This window comes from Manis pentadactyla, chromosome X (genome assembly GCF_030020395.1).
Source record: "Manis pentadactyla isolate mManPen7 chromosome X, mManPen7.hap1, whole genome shotgun sequence".
NCBI lineage: Eukaryota > Metazoa > Chordata > Mammalia > Pholidota > Manidae > Manis > Manis pentadactyla.
Genome location: NC_080038.1, coordinates 8,657,406 through 8,683,631, shown reverse-complemented (window position 1 = coordinate 8,683,631; position 26,226 = coordinate 8,657,406). Strand labels below are relative to the sequence as shown.

The 26,226-nt window shown below is 46.7% G+C and overlaps 1 protein-coding gene across 8 annotated transcripts in view; it reads left to right on the top strand.

Annotated features, from left to right (window-relative positions):
- GPM6B (glycoprotein M6B) overlaps positions 1-25,759 on the top strand; it is a 142,997-nt gene extending 117,238 nt beyond the window's left edge. For 4 of the 8 annotated variants that reach the window (XM_057496101.1, XM_036912957.2, XM_036912952.2 and 1 more), the window contains 6 exons: positions 10,882-11,068; positions 13,055-13,211; positions 18,640-18,811; positions 20,398-20,471; positions 21,308-21,373; positions 24,231-25,759. In XM_057496101.1, the coding sequence (XP_057352084.1) occupies positions 10,882-11,068; positions 13,055-13,211; positions 18,640-18,811; positions 20,398-20,471; positions 21,308-21,373; positions 24,231-24,380 (806 nt within the window). In that variant the 3' untranslated portion in view covers positions 24,381-25,759. Of the gene's footprint in view, positions 1-10,881; positions 11,069-13,054; positions 13,212-18,639; positions 18,812-20,397; positions 20,472-21,307; positions 21,374-22,751 lie in introns of all 8 variants that reach the window. The other 4 variants (XM_036912953.2, XM_036912956.2, XR_005030396.2 and 1 more) reach the window with 3 other exon arrangements.
- The last annotated feature ends 467 nt before the right edge of the window (positions 25,760-26,226 follow it).

Here is a 26,226-nt window from a genome sequence, read left to right as displayed (position 1 = left end):
TGTGTGTATATATATATGTATTCTCAGTTTCTGCAGCTCAGAAGTCTGGGCTCAGCTTAGCTGTCTCTGGGTCTCTAATGAAAGTGTTAGCCAAGGCTACTGTCTCAGCTGAAGGCCCAACCGTGGAACAGTCCTCCTCCCAGCCCACTCCTGTGGTTATTGGCAGGACTCAGTTTCTCACTAGCTGTTGGCCCAAGACCTCTGCTGATTCTTGGCCATGTGGGCTTTCCCATAACTCCCTCATGACGGCAGCTGGCTTCCTCAGAGAGAGCAAGAGAGTAGGTGAGAGTATGCCAGCAAGACAGTGAGAGAGAGCGTGAGCGAAAGCTAGTGAGACAGAAGTCACAGTCTTTTGAAACCTAATCAGAGATGCAGGTCACTAGGGAGAGGAAGTTACACAAGGGTGTGAATATCAGGGGCCAGGGTCATTTGGGGGAGAGGGGTCTCAGAAGACTCCCTGCCACAAGGTGCATAAACATGTCAAAATGGAGATGTGCCCTTAGTCCCCTAGAGTACTGTCTTCTCTCCTTGAGGACAACAGCCCCTTCACTTTCCTGTCACCAAGTAGGGGGAGCCCATGGGTTCTGCAGCCACAGTACATGCCCCCCCCAGCCCACCCCACACAGGCTGATGTCATGTGATGTTCACTGCTTAGTAGCTCCAAGCTTTGACTCTCATCCTTCCTGCCTCTGTTGGAAACACCCTGTACCCTTTGTATAAAACTCAGGAAGACCCATTCCACTACCACTTGCAGTAGAAGAGCTGAGTTTGCACCCACAACTCCAAGGAGGTCAAAAGAGAACGGGGAAACCACCTACCTATCATTTCAGTGATTTTCCACTTAGTTTTTGTCAGGAAGCCCCCCCCCCCCCATTGACTTCATGATACCTTCTTAACACATTCTACCAGTCACTTACCAAGTTTTGCATGGTAGGCTCCTATACACTCTTAAAAATAAATTTAATTAAAATAAGAACAATAAACCCTTATATGTTAACATACACAAGTTTGAGGAAATAGAACTACTTTTCAAAACAAAATAAAAACTTTAGTGGGCAGAGTAATACTGTTCTACATTTTTGCAAATCTCTGTAATAGCTGCATTCATATTAGCTGCCCTCTTACCCCTACCTCTGCGTTCATTCAAAGGCATTTTGCAGCGTCTAGTTTGGGTTGAAGTATAGGAAGAAAACTCAGACCGAACAGATACGTAGTTGGAGAAGGGAGGTGTGTTCTGGTGGCCTTTTCATATATTTGTGGAACTCTTCCTTGGTAATACACCCGAATTCAACAAGTCGTGGTTTCCTAAAGATTATTTGTAATGTGGAATCTGAAGCCATATCAATGAACATTTGTACTCCATTCCATTAAAATCTGTTGCTCTGTCTTCTATGTTGATTGGCTTTGTATTCAAGAAGGATTTTGTAACATCACATGTTGGGCATTTGGAAAATATTGTGCTCTGAGTTGTTCAGCCCTTCCAAATACTGACACATTTTGTTATACCCTATCAAGAAGGTCACACTTGTTCATCTCACCCCCAATTTCAGCAAAAATTCTTTTAAGGATTGGGAAGCTGGTGCTTCACCATGGCAGGTGCAGATTTTCCAAAACTGATTGGCAACAAATGCTATCAGTTGTCCCCTTAAAAAGGGACAAGCTCACTGGGATCATTTTTGGGAAAATTTCTGCCAGATACCCAAGGCTTAACAACTATAGCTTGCCAATCAGTCTTTCAAGAAAAAATGTTCCCCCAAAAAGGTGCTAACACCACTTGTGACTCAGTGACACCAGAGCTCTCCCCCAGGACACCATCACGCTTTGGTATGCAGCAGAGGCGCTCCATGTATCCTTCCCATTTCATCACACCGAATAATCAGAAGGTGTGAACTCAGGGGTTGTAGTCAAATAAAATTAGTAATTTTTTCCTGTATCAAAAATCAAAAAAAATTTTTTAAGTGTCATTTTACAGTGACACTGTCTATTGTATTTTTGCTGCCTGAGCTGCGAGTGCATGGTGGTAAAGAATGCGCTGCTGATTCGGACACTCTGGTGCCGCTGTCTGATTCGCGCTCAGCCATCAGCAGTTTTACTGGTGCAAATAAATGCCAACGCTGTGAAAAAAGTCAATAACATCTTAGTGCTATTATGAAAAGTCTTGGCCTCACAGACCACCTGAAAGGGTCTCAGGGTCTCCTGGGGCTGCACAGACCCCCCCACTGTGGGAACCCCTGTGGCTCAGCACTGGTGGTGAGGGGAACTGACAGAAGCAGTGTCCTCTCCCCAGACCTGCCTCAACAGAATCTACATTTTAATGAGATCCCCAGGACATTTATATGCACATTAAAGCTGGAGACACACTGCTCTTTAAGTTTGAGCAGCGATCTGCAAACTTTTCCTGTCAAGGGCCAGGCAGTAAATATCTTTTGCCACTACGTACCTCTGCCTTTGCAGCTTGAGAATAGCTGCGCATGGTACATACATGAACGAGTGTGGCTGTGTTCCAATAGAACTTTATTTATGGACACAGAAGTTTGAATTGCATATACTTTTCATACATCATGAAATATTACTCTTTGAGGTTTTGCTGTGTTAGTTATTTAGAAATGTAAAAAAAGCATTCTTACGTTACAGGTATTACGTGGCGAGGCGAGTCGGGCCCGTGGGCCAGTTTGCTGCCCCTTGCTTTTGTAACAATTGTTCTCTAACGTGGGTGCCCATTGAAATCACCTGGGGGGCCTTTTTTGTTTCAAATGGAACCTCTAATTCCTACGTCCCAACACCCCCAAAATTCTGATTTCATTGGTCAGGGCTGATGTCTGGGCTTCAGAGTTTTCAAAAGCTCGCTAGATAATTCTAATGGGGGGCAAAATTAGAGACCTTCTGGTTTATAATATTTTTTAAACAAAGTAAAGTTTATTGGGAGCTTTTTTTTTAATTTTAATTGTAGCCTTGGGCAGTAACGCCTGGTGTCTGAGCCCAGGATTCTAACTGTAGAGCAGGGCTTCCCACCCTTGGAGTCAGTGCCATTCTCCCTCCCATCATTCTTTCTTGGGTTGGGGAGGGCGTGCTGTACACTGGGTGGTGTTTACAGCATCCCTGGCTTCTACCCACTATGTGCCCGTAGTGCCCTCTGAGTTGTGCTGACTGGAAGTGTCTCCATCAACATGCCGGGTGGAAAGCCCCTGATGTAAACGATGTATTGTTTCTTGTTTCTGCTGTCTCAGATTCCCCACCTTGGCACTAGTGACACTGGGGGTCAGATCACTGTTGGAGGACCATCCTGTGCACTGTAGGATATTTCACAGCCTCCCTGGTCTCTATGCACTAGAGCCAGGAGCACCCCCTTCCCAAGCTGTGAGAACCAAAACTACATGCACACGGTGCTCCATGTCCCCAGGGTGGCACAGTTGCCCCCTGTCGAGAACTGTTGGCGAGGCCACCCCGGAACCAGGGAGGCCTTCGTCAGCCGACATTCACTGTTGCTTTTCCTAAGCAGGATTCTCTCTGCCTCCATCTTCCCATTGCTGGTTGTTTGAAAGTTGCAAACCTTGTTAGTTCTCCTTTTCTTTTTAATTTTGTGGCTCAGTAGGAATCAGTAAAGTAGCAGGGAAGGCCGCGTGTACAGGGCATGTGTCTGTGTGTGTGACATTCATTCCTGGGGGAAGAATCTGCGCCCTTGTTCCTGCCGGCCCTCCTTCTGAGCCAGCATTAAATCTGCAGCCAGGATCACAGACAACTTGGGGCAAATCACTGGGCCGTTATGAACTCAGCCATGGCAACGGCCATCCGCCAGCCTGAGGACAAAACGTGTTTTATTCTGTTGTTCTGCACAAAAGGTTCTAGAGAAGCTGGAGACAAAATGGCCATTGAGAGTTAGAGGCACTGATGTGTATTTTTTCTCCCTACTATGTGGTTTATATTTAAACTGTCTTAGGCTAATGCACACTGGAGGTTTTGTGTGAATCAAAACCCTAAAATTCTTTTTGATCCCAGAGACCGGCTTAATGAAGGCTTAAGATATTATTAGCCTAACAGAGGTTTAGGGAGTTTGCTGAGAGTTACTGAGAATTATTAGTAAAATGTGCTAAAAAGCCTGGCATTGGGTTTTTGTTTTTTTTTAACATTCGTAGATCACAGTCATCAAAAAACTGCTTTCCTTGCCTTTTCTGGTTCTGTTAATTAACGTGGTCATTGCTGGTTTGGAGCCTGGGAAAACTCAAGTCTGTGGATTTATAGGGAATATCCAAGAAAAGTATCAGCCGTCCTTAGCCAGCCTAACCTTCTAACAGTGTGCTGCGCTGCTGGGCCTGGGCACCACCTCGGTATTTAAAGACGCCAGGCTTGCTGCAACTCCTCATCCCAGGCATAGCCTGAGTCTGTGGAGGCACCCTCTGCCCTGTGGTGGGGGACCATCCCGAGTCTGTCCTCACGTGACTGCATACCTGTTTTCTCAGACCCCAACGGCAGGACCCCACTAAAGCGTCTCTGTCTGAAATCCTCAGGGCAGCAGGATTTGTGTGGCTCCACAGAGGCATACTCTAGTTGCACTCTTTCAAGACAGCTGACACACCTCACACCAGTAAGGATGGCTGCCATCCAAAAGACAAACAACAACAAATGTTGGCGAGGCTGTGGAGAAAGGGGAACCCTCCTACACTGCTGGTGGGAGTGTAAATTAGTTCAACCATTGTGGAAAGCAGTATGGAGGTACATCAAAATGCTCAAAACAGACTTACCATTTGACCCAGGAATTGCACTCCTAGGAATTTACCCTAAGAACGCAGCAATCAAGACAGCTGACAACTTGGGCGCTTAGTCTGTCTTTGTTGCAGGACCTGGTACTTGCCTTCTCATTTGCAAGTAACTAGAATGTTCCAGCCAAGCCCGGTGGCCCCCTCTGAAGGAGAAAACCCCAAACCCATCTGAGCACAAAAGGACTCAGGAATGCACACCTGAGACTGGAAAATGGGACTGTTGACCAGAGAGGTCTTCTCCAACCCGCTGCGAACGCAGATCACCTGGGGGCTGTGCATTCGGATTGAGTGGGTCTGGGGTGGGGCCCAAGACTCTGCATTTCTCCCAAGCTCCCTGCTTAAGCCTATGCTGCTCAGGCAAGGACCTCATTTTGCAAAGCCAAGGGTCTAAGGCACTTTATGATCCCCTCCTCTCGTTTCTTGACCTCTGCCTGTTTTTGTTGCTGTTGAGTAGAATGAAACTGACAGGATCCAACTTGAGTTCTTCTGGGCTACAGACCCACATATCCAGCCCCCTACCAGAAATCTTCCCTTAAGGTGACACTCACTCACCTCAGATTTGGCATGTTGAACACTGAGCTCAACATGTTGTTCGCCAAGCCTTGCCCCCTTCTGGTCACCCCCAGCTCAGGCAACAACACAACACCCATCTGGTTCAACATGCCGGGCATTTAGGAGGCATCCTGGGTACTCAGCAGTCCATCCGCAACCCTGGCATCAAAACCACACCTTGTGGAGCCCATTTGGCATCTTCATGTCTCTCAGACCCTTGGATTCCTGCCCCTCCAGTACCTTTGCCCCAGCCCAAGCTCCCCTATCTGTCTCCTGAACTGTGCCCCACACTCCTACTCATCTGCACAGCCACTTTGTTCCTGGCACATCGGAACATCCTTTACAACCCTGATCTGTTCCCCTGGTTAGATTGCTCAACAGCTTCATATGATTCCGAGGACAAAGTCCAGAATCCTTAAGGCTGCTTAGGAAGCCCTCTGCGGTCAGGTATGAATTGGCCCCTCCTGCCTTCCCTGCCCCTTCCTTGCTCCAAACTCTGTATTCCAGCTGCTTCCGTGCCCTGGAAAGTGCCCTGCTCTCTTCCACCATACAGCTTTTGATCACGCTGTTCCTGCTTCCCAGAGCAGCTTCCCTAGCCCATCCTTCCCTCCCTTTACTGAGTGGGTTCAAATCCATCCTTCATATTTAAGCTCTGGAAGCATCTCTGGCCACCCGCAGAAGCCTAAGTAGGTCCCCATTGCTTGCCTTCCTAGCACTTTTGAGCTAACACAAGTTAGTTAATATGTGTTTCCCCCACAGACCGCGAACTCCACTGGAGTGTAGAGCACACTCATATTAGCTCCCCTGGAGTCCCCGGCACCCAGCCCAGTGCGCCAGACATCAAAACCATTGCTGCGCATTGAACACACGCTAGTTGAAGGAAATGGAATGAATGGATGGACAGCTGCTCCCTGCCGCCCAATGCTGTCTTCCTCACCCATGTCTGACTCTGCTTAACTGACAGCTTCACTTAAATTAGGCCTGTAAGAGACCCCAGTACCCGGGATGATGATAACAGCAAGGTCAGGGGAGAAGTTTCTCCTTTGAGCCTGAGCTGTGCCTTCAGGTGAACCTATGCTAGCTGTTGCTTCAAAGAGCATTACAGGGCATTGAATGTTGATTCTTTGGTTGAGTATATTTCTTTTAATAATTGACTCATTAGCCACGGATGGTTCTTCATAGCCTGAGTCTAATATCTGGAAGACCATTGTTTCATATATCTTGTCCAGTGTTTCCGTTGTTTGAAGCAGGAGAATGAATTAGATCCCCATGACTCCACCTTGGCCAGAAGCCAGGAATCATTGTGCGGAGTTAGATTTTTATTGTAGTGGAACTTGGCCGGTGATAAAAGAAAGCAGGTGGAACTGACACAGCAAGGAGCTGTGTGATTCTGTAGGATAGTGGCTCTCGAATTTGAGCACGCAGGAACACCACGCGGAAGCCTCATGAAAACACAGATCAGTGTGTCCACCCCGCAGAGTTTGTGACTTGGTTGTTCTGGGGTGGGGCCCAGGAAAGGGCATTTTTAATCTAATGATAGATGCTGCTGCTGCTGGTCCCGGGACCACACTCTGAATATCTGTGCTTCTGGATGTGGCTCTGCAAACTTTGTCTGTGGTTAGTAACTATTTCAGGCTTTGTAAGCCATGTGGTCTCCGTCACAGCTACTCAACTCTGCCACTGTCAGGCAAAAATAGCCACAGACCATTTGTAAGTGAGTGGGCATAGCTATGTTCCAGTAAAACTTTATTTACAAAAACACAGGCTGTAATTTACTAAATTTGCTAACCCCTGGTTCACGAGAACTTTGAGTATCCACTCTGTGATGGGTACTATGTGGATGATTGCCACTCCCTTTCAGAGTCAAGGGGAAGTCATTCATTCTAGTACATGTAGAGTTGATGGTCACTGTACGCAGAGTGATAGTGCGGCAAGGCGATAGCTGCCTTTCTGGTCTGTTTGTCTATATTAACACTGTAAAATACAACAGAATGGTCGTTTGGACACATAAAGTAAAAAGAACCCCTTCTGCCTCCTCCCACACACATACGCCCAGGACTGGCTCCATAACTTGCAGGCCCAGTACAAAATGAAAATTCAGATACTGTTGTTCAAAAATTATTTAGAATTTCAAGATGGCAATAAGAGCATTAAGCCAAGCATGGAGGCCCATGGAACTGCACAGATCACATGCCTGTGAGGCAGACCCGAACACACATCACCGTCCTGGCCTCCACTACCACCCATGCCTCGTACACACCCACCTACCTGCATTTCTAGTCAGAATGCTATTAGCGTGAGGATGCTAATGGTATTGATATCCACATTTAGCAAATATATTTAGGTTTTTCTTTTTGCAGTTTTGGTTTCTCTGGGATAAGTGTGTGGCACACAACCCTACTGCCCAGTGTTCCCAGATATCTTACACACGGTGGATAAGAGAGCTTCTAGATTAGCATAGAAGGTACAATGTGGAGTGATCCTCTTATGAGTGGTTGGATATCCACCACACATGCAATTTTAGCCCTGCAGATAACTGGTCAACCAAGCTAGACTAAGCTCTGCATCCAGCTATATTGTTTCCTGTAAAGTGTTCCCATGTTATATCCTGCAAGCTTCTACTCACACTGGCTGGCAGCACCCATAAGAGTTTTATCTGCATGTGTGGAACGATGTCCAACATGGTGGCTTCTGTTCTGCAGGAGCCAGAGTTCCTACAGGTGCAAATAAACTCATGTGCGAAAACGTGAGAGCTTTGCATCTGCTGAAAGAGTACAGCCCTTTGCAGTAATCCCCCAAGTCATTCAAGCCCGGGTTTTTCCTGCTGTCGTAAAATGAGACCCAGAGTATGGGGTAGAAGGAGTCCTTGAGAGAGAGAAACTGGAGGGAAACTTTAGCCATGATCTGGTGGTGGACTGAGCAACATCATTCTTTTAACCCCGTCTGTCTTGCTGAGCCAGGGAGCAGCCGTGAAACTTCCTTTGCAAGAAGCAGAATGCTGTAACCTTTGGATAAAAGAGTGTTTTGAAGTGGCAACTCTGGATTAGGAGGGCTGAGTTCTTTTGTTAAAGGGCAAGTGCACTATGCTGTGACAACTAACCTAACTCCAGCTGATGAGCAAGGGTGTGGGCTTATTAAAATATATGCACAAAAATATCTTATCAGATTATATATCAGTGTCACCATGTCGGCTGTTTATGTGTTCTGCACACTAGGCCTTTCTGTGGAAAGCCTTTCCTGGTCGCTCTCCAGTGTGAATTCTATTCCTTCCTGTCCTTCTCCCTCCCGTTCCTCCCCACCCACCGCCCACTGGCTCTCCAGCAGTCAGTATCTTGGCCTTGATCGCACTGTACTGTAATAACTGTATCACTTTTCTGCCTATAGCGTTAGACTGATCTCCTTGAAAATGATGTCTTAGCTCAGATTTGTAACCTCAGTGCCACACACAGTACCTAGCACCAGTAGGTCTTCAAAACGTATTGAACTAATGAAATCCAAAGTACAGCCCAGAACCCAGCTCACATCACAGAAAACTGAATATCTGGCAAGTCACAATGTATCTTCCAATGTCCTGCAGTGATGGAAAGTTCTATATCTGCTCTGTCCAATAGGGTGGCTGTTGAGCATGTGAAATATGGCTACTGCAAATAAGGAAGTGAAGTTTTTATCTTATTTAACTTTTAATCATTTCAATAGCCACCTGTGCTAGCGGCTACTGTGTTAGACGGCGTGGTCCCAAAGCCACACATCTCTATCCAGCAAGGAACTTCGTTAGCCAGGGAAGCAGGCATTCATTTTGTTCTTCACATCGTCAGCAGGGCTGAGAACATGGTGAATGGTACAAGGCGTGCAGGTCAAGGGCCTTTCTGTAACGGCACCCTGGTGGTGGGGTTCGGTTCTCTTGCTCCGGGAGCCCAGAGAGTTTGGACCTGCAGTTGCCTTCCTCTGCCCTCCTCTCAGCTCCCAGGAAGGCATGTGACAAGATGGCGCTCCAGCATGCTTGTTCCCAGCCTCAAGTGTCCAGAGCTCTTTTTAAGGCCCTGACTTGCTAGTGAAGTGGACCCAGATAGAGTGCTGGTCCCATTTTATGTCCTTGCATAGATCCCCTTCAAGGAGGCTGGTCTTCGTGAAAGCAGCTGGGCATGTATTAAAATAAGAGAAAGCACCAGTCCCTGATTCATAAAAAAGCATCACTTTCTCCTCAAGTCCTGGCACTTTAAATTTTCCCATGAACTGAAGATTCATGCGGTATAATGAGATTAGAGTCACCTCTTGTGGTAGGTTGAAGCAAATGCTAGTTTCGAGTAGGACGCTCATCAAAATGGAGACGTCGGTCTCCAGCGTGGTGTGCTGGGCAGCAGTTCCTGTCTGCTATAAAGACCGTTTCGGGGGAAAGGAATTTAGCTGGCTTGGCGTGCTTGCCTGGTAGAGATGAAGTGCACTGGATGGCTGTTAACCCCCGTGTGCAGCCAGTGTCCCCTGACAGGCCACCTCCTTACAGGCCTGGGTAATATCCACAGGGACCGGAGGCCAGCACCGCTCCAGCCGAAGTGTAAAGGGCTCCGGGCTGGGCATGTCAGCGGCCCTGCCCCGCAGGGAGGTCTTTATGGCCCGCTCAAGTAGAGGTTTATTTTAAAATGAAGAGACTCTTCTCAAGGTGAAGAGTGGGTTGTGGATCTCTCCTCCATTTCACTTCATGGATGTTCATTTTCTTTTTTTTTTTCCCCTTGTTCCTTTTCCCTCCTCACTTACCTAAATGTCACCCACCAGCTAAGGGTTCTTACTGTGAACGTGTGTTGGGGCCGTGGGCACACAGAAGCCCGGGAGGAGGGGGGGCGGGAAATGCTGTGCTGCCTGGAGCTGGTGGTGGGGTGGATATCTTTCTTAAATAAGGTGAGGGTGATTCCTGACACTGACATGAGGGAGACCTGAGTGGACGCACTTGAGTGGATCATGGTGACTTGATATCTCTAGGGACCAAAATACCCATCACCTTCCCAAAATGGTCACATAGATGTATGTGTGAGGCCAGGAGCAGTATGCCTACTGTGTTTGATTCTCTTGGTTGCCCAGCATAGCAAAGGCTCGGGGAAAGCCATTGGCTGCTACGGAAATGGAGGTACTGGAAACCCAGCAGATTGAGGCTGGGGGGACTTGAGGGCCACTGTTCTTCACAGAACTGCAGCTTCACGCTGTCCTCTTTTGACTGTGTTAGTGGAATGATTGCTCTGCACCGTTACCTGGGCAGGCCCCCTCCACCCCTCCACCCCTGGCCCCTGGCCCGCCGGGAGGCTCTGGAAGTGTGACTTACTCCATAATGCCTTCTCAGGTGGCTGTTCTGCCACTTGCCCCGAGCACATTAAGGTACCTTCCCTCTTGGAGCCCTACTGTCCTCACCCACAGACTGTGAGGTGATGCCCACTACCCCACTGGCCCTTGGGATGTTGGGCCATTAACCACAGAGCATGAGAGGGAAGATGGAAAAGTGGAACCTTCTCTGCTATGTGTGGTGTTCGTGAGACTGGAGGCATCTTGTCCACAACAGCTGCATTTTTCTCTCCTTTGGGTCCAGGCTGCTTTGAGTGCTGCATCAAGTGTCTGGGAGGAGTCCCCTATGCCTCTCTGGTGGCCACCATCCTCTGCTTCTCTGGGGTCGCCTTGTTCTGTGGCTGTGGGCATGTGGCTCTTGCGGGCACCGTGGCCATTCTGGAGCAGCACTTCTCCACCAACACCAGTGACCACGCCTTGCTGAGTGAGGTGTAAGTACCACTTCCCTTTAAAAATGTATTTGAAACGCAAGAAATTACAATGTGCTGTCCTGGAAGGAAACTGATGCTTTCTTTAAAGCTCATTGCGTGTAGATAGAAAAAGGTCCGAGAGAGAAGGAAGTAAAGGGTCAAGAAGGGGGTAAAGAGGCACAAAATCTCAATCATAATGTAAATTCGTCACAGGGATGAAAGTACAGCACAGAGAATGTAGTCCGTAGCGCTGTAGCATCTTCCTAGGTTGACAGACAGTAACTGCACTAGTGGGGATGAGCATTTAATAATGTGGGAGATCATTTGTTGAATCACTATGTTGTATACTTGAAACCAATAATAGTGTATATCAGCTCTACCTTCAATAACAAAAATATACATTTAAAATGGCAATGCAATGGGTATTTGGCCCTTGAGGTGTTTGGGACCCAGGGTGGGATCTCACCTGGGAATGGCAAGGTGCACACACAGGATACTCTGCACGCAGTAGCTACGATGCGGGGACAGTGGCAAGGTGACGGCTTGATGCTGTCAGTCATCCCACCAGTTACCCTGGGCCCAAGTCACAGGCGCCCTCTAGTGTCATCCCAGGGAATTACGACCCCTGGAATGTTGGGGCCCTCGTGACCATTGCCCCAACGCTTACGTCTACAGGAGCAGCACTTTAACATGAACTGTTCTGGGGGAACAAATCCCAGGGCATCCTGCATTTCAGAAAGGGGAAGTTTAGGGACTTTAGCCTGAAATTTCTGCCTTTCTGTTCTGGAATCATCTCTGTGGATTCTCAACAACTCCCATGCACAGCAGATTCTTGTAACCGTGCAAGCTCAGCACTGATGGATTCATTTCCCTCAAATATTTTCCCCTGTGCCCATTTCCTTTCTCTTTCCTTGACTCGCAAAGTTTCAGTGTTCAGGTATCTCATGACTGTAAGAAACTTCTCCACCATGCTGAAAAAGGCATGAATGAGTTTTTATGGAACAGTAATGGAATCATGGTGGAAGAGTCCTTAGGGAATTTTATATCTTTTTATCTCTTCACAAATATCAAAAGAAATGAGCAGGGGTGGGGTATAAGGAGGATCAACCAAGACAAAGAATTCATTGAGTGCAAAGTATGTGCAAAGAAAATCAAGGAGTATTTACCATGAGTAACCTGGGAAAGGCGTGTTGATTTGAGTAGCTAGCCATCTTAATCAGTGGCTCTCAAACTTCCAAGAAGCTTTAAAAAATGCCCCTGCCCATGCCTCCTCCCAGACAAATTCAGTCATAATATCTGGGATAGGACGCAGGCGTCAGTATTTTCTCAAGCTCCCCAGGTGGTTCCAGTGGGCAGCCAGAAGCTCAGGAATAGTCGTCTGGGTCTTTGAAAGCCTTTGTAGGACAAAGTTAGCTGTGAATTAACTTTCTGTATCTTAAACCTACTTCACGTATTATCACTTGTATAGTGAGAATCTCAATTCAACCAGCATCTGGTCGGGCTGCTCCCTGAGCCCCGAGGGCTTACCTAGCAGTTTCATCAGAATGGTGCCAACCACTAGGCCTGGCTGGGTGGCACTGTGATATGGCGGAAAGGACATGTTGTCTATGGAACCAGAGTTCAAATGCCAACCTGCCACCAGCTGTGCGTCCTTGGAGGTGTAACTCAACTCCTCAAGGCCGGTGTTAACCTATATGCAAAAGGAGGATTCTAACCCTCCTACCAGGACTTGGGTAGGTGAATACCAGACCTGGGCCCCTGGACCTGACCGAAGGAACCTTTCCCCTTGCCTGGGAAGGCTGCCCACCTCAAAAGAAAGGCCCGGGTTGCTGTGCAGTGAGCAGAGGCCTGCCTGGAATGCCCCACAAGCCTGCCACCAAAGCCATCAGAGGGGTGGGAGATGTCACAGGAATGTCACCTTCATGTCCTCCCTCCAGAGGCCAAAAAACCTAGTCTGTCTACCATGCAGTGAACTCCACTTTACAGATCTCTTGCTCCTTTTCATAGCATACAGCTGATGCAGTATGTCATCTACGGCATTGCGTCCTTTTTCTTCTTGTATGGGATCATTCTGTTGGCAGAAGGCTTTTACACCACAAGTGCCGTGAAAGAACTGCACGGGGAGTTTAAGACCACTGCCTGTGGCCGGTGCATCAGCGGAATGGTGAGTATGAACCTGACAGTCTGATATGCAACCACAGCCACACCTCTAGGCATTTCTTTGTATTTGGTGAAAGCTACAAGCTAACAGAGTGGATAGAGTCCATGACACAAATATTCTTAGCAATTCAGAGTTAGGAATATGAAGAACCTTCAACATATTATTGATAATAAATGAAAACCTATGGCTGAAGTAGTAAACATTTCCCTTACAAACATTCAGGTAACAAGGGTTCAGAAGATTTTCCAAACATGAAGTTCCCACTGTGAAAAGTGATGGCTTTCCTATTGTCCCTTTGTCTTTGAGTATGGATTGTGGCCATAGAGACTTGCATGTACTCTGATAAACTGCCACAACCCTTCTGGGAGTATTTACCAAGCACTTTTTCTACTGAGCACCTAGCTGGGGACTTTGCTAGTCACTGCGGTATGAAGATGAAAAACATAAGCTCCGATCCTCAAGAACCTTATAGTGTGAGACAGGGGTCAGGGGCTACCGGGGTCTAACCCTTGGGTCAAATCCAGCCCGCCATCTGGTATCGTATGGCCCATGAGCTAGAATGGTTTGTACCCTTAAATTGTTGGGGGGAAAAACAAATATCTTGTGACACACGAAAACTGTATGTAATTGAAGTTTCAATGACTGCCAGTAATTTTATTGGCGCCCAGCCACACCCATCAGCTGCCACATTGTCTGTGATTGCTTTCCTGCCCCAACAGCAGAGCTGAGTGGGGTGACAGAGACCCTTTGTGGCCCACAAGCCAAAACTGGTCCTGAGATGGCCTTTTGCAGGTGATGTCTGCTGACCTCTGGTGAGGAGGACAAAGCCTAAGAGCTCCTGAGAAACCAGGGTTACAAAGTGCTGGGTCACAAAAGGAAATTCAGCGTGGGTGGAGAGGCTAGCAGGGAAGAGGCATTCATGGAGTTTGATTTGGGGCACATTGAGAGTTTATTATGGCAAATTCACATCAAAAAGCCCTCAAGCAGCTAGCTGTGTTGGTCTGGCATTTGAAAGAGTGCTCAGGTATAAAGAAAATAATTTGGGAGTCAAGAGAGAAGCCGTGATGCGGAGGCGGAAACCCCAGGCCGGCTGAGGAAGACTGTGGGCCCTCTGCTGAGGAAAACACTCACCCTCACTGCAGGCCAGGGCTCCCTGGGTGCTGGCCCCCCACCCAGCTTTCTGTTCTGGCTGGGAGAGGACGCAGAGGCTGGCGTACACCACGTGGAGAGGCCAGCATTCCCGAGTCCTGCTCAGGGAGGCACGCAGACTGTAGTGTGCTTCCTGGTGAGCAGATGTGAGCCTGGGTACGAAGGGTGCGTCAGGTTTCTCAGGGTAGGCGCTGTCCTACCCGGGGCAGCCCTGTCACTGGCAGCTTGCATGTCCCTTCACCACCCTTGGGTCCTAGGGAAACTGTACCAAAGCGCGTGGCTCTGCTGCTGCTGTCTGGCCCCTGGTTCCTGCTGAGTTTCTCAGTCCTTCGCTAAATGGCCTGGGACCAGAAATAGAGAATGTGGCAGTGGGCAGTGGGCATGGGGAGAGGGGCACCGCTGCTGTGTGCAGAATCAGAGGGCATTGCAGTGGGCTGGGGTGGGGAAGTTGCCCCACTCGCGACAGGAGAAGGCGATCGAGCATGAGCAGGACAGAGAGGCCCAGGAAAGGGGGGCAGTCCAGGAGCCCGGGCAGGCCGGCTGGAACAGCCCAGCAGAGGGGCTGGGGAATGACACTGCTTGAGAGGGGGATAGGGACCAGGTCAGGAAAGGCCTTGAGTGGCAGGCTGGGAATGAAATCAACAGCAAAGAGGAGCAGGGATGAAGCAGGTGAGCACCAGGGTCAGGGCAGGCAGGTGGGCTGTGCAGGCCGTGTTTGCAGGGCGGTGCCAACCCCGCTGCCCTGTGCCTGCAGCCATGGGGGGAGTTACCTAGAGCAGCACAAGTGCTGGGGCGGGGGCGGGGCTGGGGGTGCTGCATGCCGGGCTGGGGCTGGGGCATGGGAAAGTGGCGGGCATGAGCAAGTCCATGCCAAGATGATTGGAGGAGGGAACCCTGAGGCAAGCCACAGGCTACTAGGGAGGGAGGAGGAAAGGAGCCTTCGTGGGGAATGAGGGAGGAGTGGCCAGAGGCAGATGTGGGGTACAAGGAAGAAGGAAGCCTTCAGCCAAGGAGGTGCCCCCAAACATCCGGATGATTTAATTGACCTTGGGGCCGGCCTCCATCAGTCCTCCTGCGCATGCCCACCTCAGCCATCCGAGCTTGCATCCCACAGGTGCTCGGGGCCAGGGCCTCTTTACCGGGCCATCTCTGCAAACTTCTCAGGCAGCCTCACATGTTGCCCAGACCCCTCGGCCGGCCCCACCCTGGGCAGGCTGCCTCCCGCCACCCTGAGCTGCTTTGCTGCAGGCTGCTGCTCTGGCCTGTAGTGTCATCTGACGGCGGTCGGCCAGTCCTTGACCCCCTGCAGCCCCAACACCAGGCTGTCAGTGTAACAAAGGGCAGGGGGCTGCCAGAAGGAAACACCACCAAGAAGCCCACGGTTGCTGGGATCCATGGGCCTGGCCGGGCCCAGGGCCCTGCTCCTGGCCCTCCTGGGCTCTTGCTCATTCACAGCAGCCCGTCTGGGCCCAGCCCTGTGTCCTGGCCCAGATCCGAGGGCAGTCCATCAGAGCATAAGCTGCATGGGTCCACACGCCACCACTGAAGTGCACCTGAAGGACTTCATCTGTGGGACTTCAGAAAGGTCCGGGCGGGCTTCTGCTGTCTGCCGGCCTCCTTAGATCTGCTTGCCTAATCTCTGTACATAAATGCTTGAGCAAGAACACACACCTATACATACCTGCACGCACGCATACACTGCTCCCAGGGACAAATAATCTCCACAGAGTGTCATTTCAGAAAACTGTGCTCCTAAAAGAAATGACCTACAGAGATGAAACCTGCTCCTCAGTTGCTGAGCAATCTTACTCTTTGGTGGTTGTCCTGAACCTCTCCAATTCCAAACCCCAAACTGGATTCTCAGTTCAGTTTGGCTTCTTAAGAAGTTCACAGAACTAGGGAGTATGTGAATTTAAAACTCAGTTTGGCTTCTTAAGAAGTTTGCAGAACTAGGGAGTATGTGAATTTAAAAGTCGTGTTTCAGAAAGAGCACGACTTGGAAGGCCCTCTTACTAATGATTATCTCTGGACAAGGGAGACCACTGCTTGGGGTCAGTGGACAAGATATCAAGTTATATCTTGATAAAGCTGTCTTTTAAAAAGTAAGAGTACATGGCTACAAGTCAGGGGAATGCTTGATTCCCGGGGAAGGAGGCACCTTTTAAAAGAACAAGGGCAAATAGCAAACAAAAAGTGGAGGAAACCCTCCAAAACTCCTGGCAGCTTTCAAATGACAGCTTTCCCTCCTCACTTCTACCCATCAAGTTTCAAAAACAAAGGGGTCCAGCTTCCGTAAGGCCCAGCATGAAATCAGCAACTGCCTGCAGCTCAGCACTGTAGTCCTGGGAGCCCTTACAGGGGCTTTGTGGGCAAAGCAGTTAAACAAGGGGGCCAGAGCCTCCGTCAGCAACCAGACCTGATGCCTGTGCGTGCAGGCCTCTCCTGCAGAGGGTGGCCGCTGTGGCTGCAGAGCCTCCCAGGTACATTGCCGGTGGGCCCCCCCTGGACAGTGTGTGCCCAGCACACGTTCATGTTTCTGGAGATAATGGTGCATGCCTCAGTTTGCTTTTTACCAGAGGCAGCAGGCTGCCCTGGAGAGGCCTGTGCCGCAGCGCCTGGGGCTCCTGTGCCAGTGCCCCGCTTGGAGGACACAACCCGTTTTTAGCTGTTGTATGTGGTAAAGTTTATTAAAGAAAAGATTTGTTCTAAAAAGTTGGAAAGCCACTGCTGTGTGGAGGGACCCTGGGCCATCTTCATTTCCCCACGGGTCACGTGTGCCTTGAGCCCTGTGGTGGTGTTGATGGGCAGTCACTGACCTGAGCGGCCTTGGAGCGTGCCTAGGGAGACGTAGCGGACAGGAGGGCTGATGATGGCCGTAGCAATGCGCCAACCGCAGGTCGAGTGAAGCTGGGTGACAAATGCATGCTGCCCTTGCTCACCAGAAGGCCTTGCTCTGGCTGGGCCTTTGTGTGAAGCCAGTCTGAATGCCTGAGGATACCATGACAGGAACGACCCCAAGGGGTCTCTCCACTGGGCCCTGGCCTGCCCTTCTGGAGCTCTGACAGCTGCAGGAAGGGAAGCCTCACCAAGCAAAGAACCACCAGCCCTTCTGCAAGTCTTTGTGGTGTTATCAGAAAGAAAATATTCTTTTGAAAGGTAAGAAAAAGGAACCCTAGTTTGGAGTAATGCAGTTATAAAGGGGAGGCAGGGGGTATGGCAGTGTGGAAATCTGTTTCTGAATATTCTTAGAAATGCAAATGTTACAAAATGTCCTTGAAAGAAAAGAAAAAGCTTCTTGTTTCTGCAGTTTCCCATGGTGACCGACAGGAGGTCACCTGTCTGAGCCTAACCCCCAGGCCCACCTCACATCATCCAGGTATTTCCTGCAGTTTGGAAACTTAGATGGAAACTTCAGGTCTTCCGCATAAGCTTAAAAAAAAATGAAAGCCAAACTAGAATTCCAAACCCTCCCCCCCACACTCTGTGGGTGCACATTCTGAGAAGACAAAAACAATGTTTTTGAACAGTCTTTCAAAGTTTTCTGAAAATTGGTGGTCAGGGAGGTTCTCAAGAAAGTAAAGCACTGTGACTGCAGGCCTCCTGAAACTGCCCGTGACATGGGGGCAAACACGAGGAAGACTTTTCTCAGCCATTGATTTGCCTGTAGAGCTGTTTTGAATCTTGAAAACTAGAGGGAAATAGAATTTTATCAGATTCACTGCACATTGAGTTGTGTTCAAGGCCACTTTAAACTTCTAATAAAGGGCCAAGCATCTAATGCTATTAGTAATGTCATATGATCATAAAACTAGTGAAGTTCCTTTTGAGAAAGGTGGTAAAATAGCACTTGCTATATGAAGCTCTGTGCTATGTAAAATAAAGGTAGTTTTTGAGAAATTAATACGAAGGTATAATCCAGTGGCCTGTGAAAGTGTCCAGGCACCATCCCAAGGTACACGGAGAACTGATGTTTCAGAAAGAGCATGACTTGGAAGGCCCTCTTACTAATGATTATCTCTGGACAAGGGAGACCACTGCTTGGGGTCAGTGGACATGCTATGTCCCTGAAGTGGCTTCCGACAGTAACATTCTTGATCCTACGGCTCTGGAGAGCATGAGCACCTCGGCCCAGCTGCCAGGCCTGGCTCTCCGCTCCTATTGTCCGTGGTGCTCTGAAGGCATCCCGTAGGCTCCGTATGGGGCTGGGAGCGCGTAAGCCCTCCTCCCAGGGATTCGCCTTGCCTGGGTCAGTGACAATTCTTTCTCCTTGTTTTTGGCTCAGTTTGTCTTCCTCACCTACGTGTTGGGAGTGGCCTGGCTGGGCGTGTTTGGTTTCTCGGCGGTGCCTGTGTTTATGTTCTACAACATATGGTCAACTTGTGAGGTCATCAAGTCTCCCCAGACCAATGGGACAGCTGGTGTGGAGCAGATCTGTGTGGATATCCGGCAATACGGTACCTCCTTTTAATCCCCCCAATTTTTATCCTCTTGGGTATATACATCTGGACCTTATTGTTACACGGGGGTCTCCTGGTCAGGCCTGGTGCATATATTCTTCCCTTGGAGCAATGCATGCTCTCTCTCCATATGCTCTTGTGTTCAGGAGGGAAACAGCTTTTAAAGCTCTTAGTTGCTAAAAGGTGGGTTCAAAATTTTGTCATATTTTCAAGTTTAGTATGTAATGAAAGAAACTTTTTATAATGCAGCTCAATCAAAAAAGACTTCTGCATATCCTCTATATTTTTTCTTCAGTTTTGTTCCATCCAAACCATTGCAGGTGATAGATAATCCAAGCAATTTGCACATCCCACTTGTGGTCATTTTGAAAAATGACCCATTGCTGAAAGTTCATCTGTACTGTACAGTTACACTGAAGTTTATCTGTACACACACATAAAACCCAGACAGATTTTAAAGTCATCAGAATGTATAGAAAAGCCAGCTGCGGGAAGCCTGCTCAGACCTATTCTCTAATGGACTCCTCGCAGTAAAGGGGCCACGGCTCCTCCTGTTGGTTGAACCAGGGAAAGCAGCATCTTGGGTAAGGGGTTTACTTACTGCTTGGAGCCAGGATGGTAGGAAGTCCTGTTCTTTGCAGAAACAACTGCCAAGGGGGAAAAAGGAGCTCTTCACCAGACTGGAAGAAGAGTAACTGTTCTTTCAGAGCTTTTCTGGAGAGACATGCCTATTTTCAGTTTGGGGTCTTATCTTCAGCTTCTCCTCTAATGACCTGATATGGAACTGCCCATGGGCCTAATCTCTTCTTATAAAGACCAAGGCTCAACCACACTGTTCTTTATGATGGACTGAAAACAGGGCCTAAAAGTGATTTTTAGAATATTAGTAAATAAACATTTAAACAACATTGTAAATCACTGGTTTCACTAACAATTTGGGGACTTGTCGTTTCTCATTCTTCTGAAGCATACAGACTCACTCTTGCCCAGGGCAAGGATAGAAGGAATAAGGGATTTATTTTCCTTTACTCTCCCGCCTTGCTTCCTGGGAGAAGTATAATTTGAGCTGGGTTTAATATTTACGTACATAAACTGTGCCTTAGCACCAGGAACGGCAGCCCAGGGGGTGACGTCACTGCAGAGGAGCAGGGCTCCATGAAGTGAGAGGTGCCGGAGACCAAATTACATAATCTAAATCACTCTGTCAGGCCGCGTGATACTTTCTGAGCACAGACTCTCAATTCCAAAACTTAGCTCATGGCACCCCACTAACAAAAAGCTTGAGTGCCAAGGCCATGGACCATGAAATTCATGGGGAAAGGTCCTTGGCCTCTGCATGATGAAATGCTTTAGCAGGGGGTTATCCTGCAGCCATTTAACTATAGTGCATAAACTCATTTTAGAGACAACCTAGCTTTGAAAATTAAATCTCTTACAGACTAGTTGATATTGTCCAATTTGGACTTATTATTTATCCCCAAAAGCCTGTTCTGCAGAAGGCAGGTAGGTCCAGTATTGATGACCCTAATGCACGGGGCACTGTAGTTTGCACTAAAACTAACATAGTGGGATTCACTTCACAGGTATCATTCCTTGGAATGCTTTCCCAGGAAAAATATGTGGCTCTGCCCTGGAGAACATCTGCAACACAAATGAGGTAAACCCCACCCTTGCTGGAGGGCTCAGAGATGGTCACTTAGAGGAGAAGGTTCCCTTGGAGGGTTCAAATGCTATTAAAAGCTATTTTTCACAGACTTCGTAAGATTGAACTGTATGTAATCATCTCCACTGTGCAGCCGTTTTTGAACTAGAACATAGCCATTTCACATGGCCCAGCCCATTCACTGAGGCTCCTTCGTAATCAGAGAGCTGTCACTTTGGGCAATAATTTGGGAGTGATCCCAGTCCTACAAATCTGAATACACTGATTCTTCTCTTTCATCCTCAGATAGTTTTTCAAAGTAGAATGTTTGTCCCTGAACAAATGAACATTTAGTTTTCATATACCAAATTTTTATAAATCAAGTCACAGTTAATCAATTACATTTCTAGAATGATTTACAGTTCTTTCTTATTCACTCTTAATTGGAAATAAACCCTAACACATTTTGGGTTAAAATCTCTCAGCCCTAGCTTATCCTTCAGGCACTGGTTTATAAGAGAATTCTTAAGTGCAGTAGTGGGGGCTTGCATATTTAAGAGAATCCTAACATGCTTTTGGAAAGCAGATGAGTTACTGAAATAATCAGCCCGTACTGACTGGGCTGGTTCAAAGCTTGGCTGCATGCTGCAGTCGTGCAGGAGTGTTATGATACACTGTGAGGCCCAGATACTCAGACTGAATGGACACCCTGCAGGCAAGGTTATAAACCAGGTTTATAGGGAGTGCCCATTTGTACCCTGCCTTGCAGAAAACAGCACTAGAGGAGAAAGATGAAGCAAGCCATTCCATTCCACCTAAAATGCTTACGTCAGTGCCCTGTTCTTTCCTAGTTCTACATGTCCTACCACCTGTTCATTGTGGCCTGTGCAGGAGCTGGTGCCACCGTCATTGCCCTGGTGAGTAGTGGCCCCAGGACTGCCTAGTCTAGCTCGCCTTCCCTGCAGTCTACCAGGACAGGTCTCCCTTCCAGCAAACGGTCCTGGGACTCCACCTTGGAAATGTAGCGCGTGGCTAGACTGCAGAAAGCACGTGCTGGCTGTCGTGGCAGCAGCTGTCGGTAATGCATTTGGTTCTGTAGAACGCAGAGAGGGCCCCAGCACCCCACACATGGGCCCGCTAGGACTGGCACAGGGCACCGCTGCGTGTTTCACTCTCACTTTCATGACTTTACTCCTGAACAGAGGCTCACGTGAGGCGTTACCCATTTCTTGCCAAGAAACCTTAATTTCCAAATGGAACAGGCCTATATACCTACATGCACAGCTGATCCTCTTATGAGCAGTGTTCTACGAAGTCTCTGCAAACACTGGCTTAGCAGATACGAGGGGAAACACAGCATTAGGTTTTGGTGAGCCTCTGGTCACACCGTTTTTTATCAAACCAAAACAATCTTGTGTGTTTCTGTTTTAAGACCTATTTAGTATAGATTGCTGATACATTAACACTGAATTCACGGTCACCAGGACTATAACTCACTCCTGAATGAGGATCATTTAGCACTATGATTAGGGAGCATTTAAAGAGCAAAACTGAAAAATACACGGCATTAAGTGGACTTCAAAAAGGACATGTATGTATAGTTTAAGCGCTGACACAAGAACGCAGTGTTGCCATGACTGACCTCAGTGGGGGACAGCCTTTTCACCACTCCACATGGCCGTGAAGGACTTGGAAAGCACCCTGAGTATTGATTGGTTGAGAAACTTCAGCTCCTAAGCAAATTGGCAAGAGTGGAACTGCGAACACACACGGGTGTACAGGTGTGTGTGTATGTGTCATTTGGGAGGGCTTGGGTTGTGATTCCAAGAACTTTAAGATTGCTAGTACAAGGAGCAAATCCCAGCTCAGAAATGAGTCATTCCCGGTTTTTCCAAACATTGAGTCACTCCTTCCATGAAAACAGCAACCTGTTCAATCACGGTGGTGACCTGTTCTCTGGGCTGAGCAACAGGAGCAGGACTAACTGCCGCTGAGTAGGCAGTTTGGGGAAGATGTGGGGAAAGAGAGCATTTAGCTTCACCTTTCTCATGTTGGCCCAGCTCTTTCTCATTCTTGAAAACACATCCAAGTCGTCTTAGTACATGTATGGAGGGCAGAACCGAGGACTTGTACATGTGAAGTAAGGAAAAAGTTTGTGTGCTAGATAGGAAAAACCTTGGGTTACGATTATAAATGGGAAAACACACCCGAGGCTCTGAGCCCAAGTGTAACAGTGCCATGGCACTGGCCCTGACTGCCTGTATCTTACTGTCCTGTTTTGTTCTCTTCCACCAGCTGATCTACATGATGGCTACTACATATAACTATGCGGTTTTGAAGTTTAAGAGTCGGGAAGATTGCTGCACTAAGTTCTAAATTGTATAAGGCCAACAAGGAGCTTTAGAGAGCTCTACTTGGGTAGCGTGAAATATCACTGACACCCCAGACTAAAGCAGAGCCTAGGCTTCGGCAGTTTTGTCAGACTAATTTGTAAATAGCTTTAGTACTCATTTTGCATGGTAGATTAATGACTTATCGTACATGAATTACAAAATAATGAGATCTGGCTATTTCTACATTTTGAAAAGGATTCAGTTATTTACTGACATTGGTGAGCATCCATTAATTTTCTTAAACTTTGAGCAGTATTTCAAGTATTAAAATTTTGGAATGCCTGCCTTTTCCATTGTTTTTGCTTCTTGATAACCGATCTCAGTGATGAAAAGTGAAGATGAAATGGAAGAGCTCCATTTTAATCTGGATTTTGTTTTGGCAGACTTTCTGGAAAATATCTGATTAAAAACATTTTTTGATTACTTTGTTCGCTACCAAATAAATCCCCCTCAAAGAAACCAGATGGAAATGTGAAGAAAAATAAAGGCCACCCATTTGTTTTCTCTGAGAAAAGGATTTGTGTGTGTGTGTTTTTGCACAACACAGTCATTCCTTTCAGAGCCTAAAAGTGATGACCTTAAGTTGTGGTGTTTTGGTGAGTAGTAACTGACTCCTCATAGCCAGTTCTCAAACTGCACTTCAGATTTCAATGGGAAGAGCAACTGTGCCTGGATCTGAAAGTCTCAAATATGTTGAGAAGGAAATATGAAATATAAGGAACTTGAGATGTAGATTTTTGCAAGAAAGATGAGGAAATAAGTGGGAAAGAAGTGTTTGCTACATCACCTGTAAAGAATGATAAGGATTTTTATGTTTTGTGAAATGAAATAATGGCAGTTAGAAAATGAAAATGTAGTTTCACTACTTAAACACTGTCCAGAGCCTGCATGCTTTGCTAATAGTACTTGGTTGTGACATTCACTTAATTTTTCCACATTAAATATGTAGCTTATTACTTAAAATAAGCATTGTTCATACTTCTAGGCCTTTAGGGGAATTGCTTTTTATCCACAGAGAGGAAAGATCTATGCAGTACACTTAAAGTAACTGCATAACGTGTTCCTGAACTTCTGCATCAGTCTTTAAAATTACTCTCAAAATGGTAAAAAAAAAACACTCTCGTATTTCATTTTTGCTTTTCTTTAACAATAACTTTGGCCATTTTTTTCATTATGTTTGTATACTAACTTTTCTTCAGCCTTTTAATACTAAGCACACTGGTAGAGCATGCTCGCAGTATCTGATGCCTCTGATAGCAAGAGAAGTATTAATACAGAATAACCTTGGCCCTTTTTACAGTAAAGCCCATCTAATCTGCCTAGCAGCTTGCTTTGCCTTCTGACATGCTCACTAGCCATCATGCTCACCCTTCTTTTCCAGATCCACTTCCTCATGATACTGTCTTCTAACTGGGCTTACTTAAAGGATGCAAGCACAATGCAGGCTTACCAAGATATGAGAGCAAAGGAAGAGCAGGAACTGCAAGATATCCAGTCGCGGTCAAAAGAACAACTCAATTCTTACACATAAATGTCTGCCAGAGTGTTTCCGCCGGCGAATTTACAGCTCTGACAAGTCATCAGACAGCTGCTCTGCAGCACAGATGTGTATCCCACCAAACAAACTAATGTATAAGTGCAAACTAACACTTCACTGTCTGTCTCAAGCTGCTGGGATGTATTTCTAGGAAAACCTTCCAGTAGGTAAATCTTTTTCTTTAGAACAGGTATCGGAGGTTTTATGCTAGCCATTTTAAAAGGCAACACTTTGACAAAATGATTGTTCATCCTTTTGAAATTTGTGGCATGGTCACATTTATTGCTAGAGCAATCATACCAAGACAGGCAGTGGGAATATGGCGTATTCCTTGATAGGGACCCGGGATGTGCCAGCATCAAGGAATGTGACCGTAGATTCACGTATGCCCTGTCCTCAAATAAAGTTATGTAGGGACTAAGTAGAATTGGTGTGATGTTCCATTTCTGCCAGCTGACATTTATTACACTTTGGCTCAAAGATATTCTTATAATTGACTTTTTAAAAATAAGCTGACTTACCCGTCCCCTGAGTCCAGGACACATTACTTTTCTGATCCAATCAGAAACCTACTTTTCCTTAATGCTGAGCTAAGCACTAATCCTGCTACGCCTACCACCAAAGCTGGGTCCGACTCACTGACAAGCTTTCCAGAATCTACTTTATAATAGATTTTAATAAAATGACTCAGTCGCTATTATTCTTGGGAAATGTCGGCTCTGCCTTAATGAGTCTTTGTTTTAAATTTCTAAGAACATATTTTACAACAGAAGACCCAACATCCTTCATAGAATTTTGTCCCACATATGGTTTTCTTAAGAAGTGTTACCTTATTAAAATGATCACCAGTCTAAACCATTTTTATGTGGTCTGAATAGCAAGTTTACAGTTTCATACCAACGATCTAAGACCTAATTACAAAGAGACCACAGGGCCTCCTACTTTTATAGACTTGAATACTTAAGTAATTTAGAGTTGCTATTTCATTTTTTCTTATCTACATCTTAGTTTCCTGGAATAATAAAGTTCAATGTTCAGCAAAAAAAACTGCTTGCATTTAAGCCATTTTCAAAAGAAACTTGCCTTCTAAACCATTGTGTTCCAGAACATTAAGTGAGTATAGGTATTGGGTATTAGTGATGGTAAGCTTTGTGTTGTTCTTTATGAAATGATATGTGTAAGTGTTGGGCGCATCAGTGCTTTTTAAAAGGGGCTGCGTAATATAGGGTTAACAATGTATATTCTCATGTTAAGAATTAACTTGTGGTTTGCTGTTTCCTGGATTTTAAAACATGTACATGTGCAGAAATGTATAAAATGACAGGAAGCACAGCTTTGTCAAGATGCTATTAAACTTGAACATTAATATTTCATTTGGATTCTTTCTGGTGTTGTTGTTAATGCCTAAAAATGCTTATTTGGATCTTGAATTTTTTGTTTTGATTGGGAGAAGCTCTATTCTGTGTAGACCAGTTGTTCTACAATAGCTTGGTGTTTTGTTTTCCTGTTGCATGAGAGACTTCAATATTTTTTCCAGCAGTGGAGGTGCTGTTAGAGTCCAGTGTTCTAGAAGAGGCAGTTGTCTAAAGGCTAATTTTACTTCTCTAATTCTGGTAGCTATTACCAGGAAGTTTTGGAAGTTTTGTTTAAGTAGTCTAATATTTTTATGTAAAGAGCATTAAATTTTGCTATGTATAAATTTTTGTAACCTAACAGTGAATCAATATTTTCTATCAGTGCCAAGGGCTTCCTGTAGTTTAAGTGTTACAATAAATATTTGTAGATAATAGTCAATACTTGTGTATGCTTATTTTAAGGATCTATTTAGGTGGAAATAGTT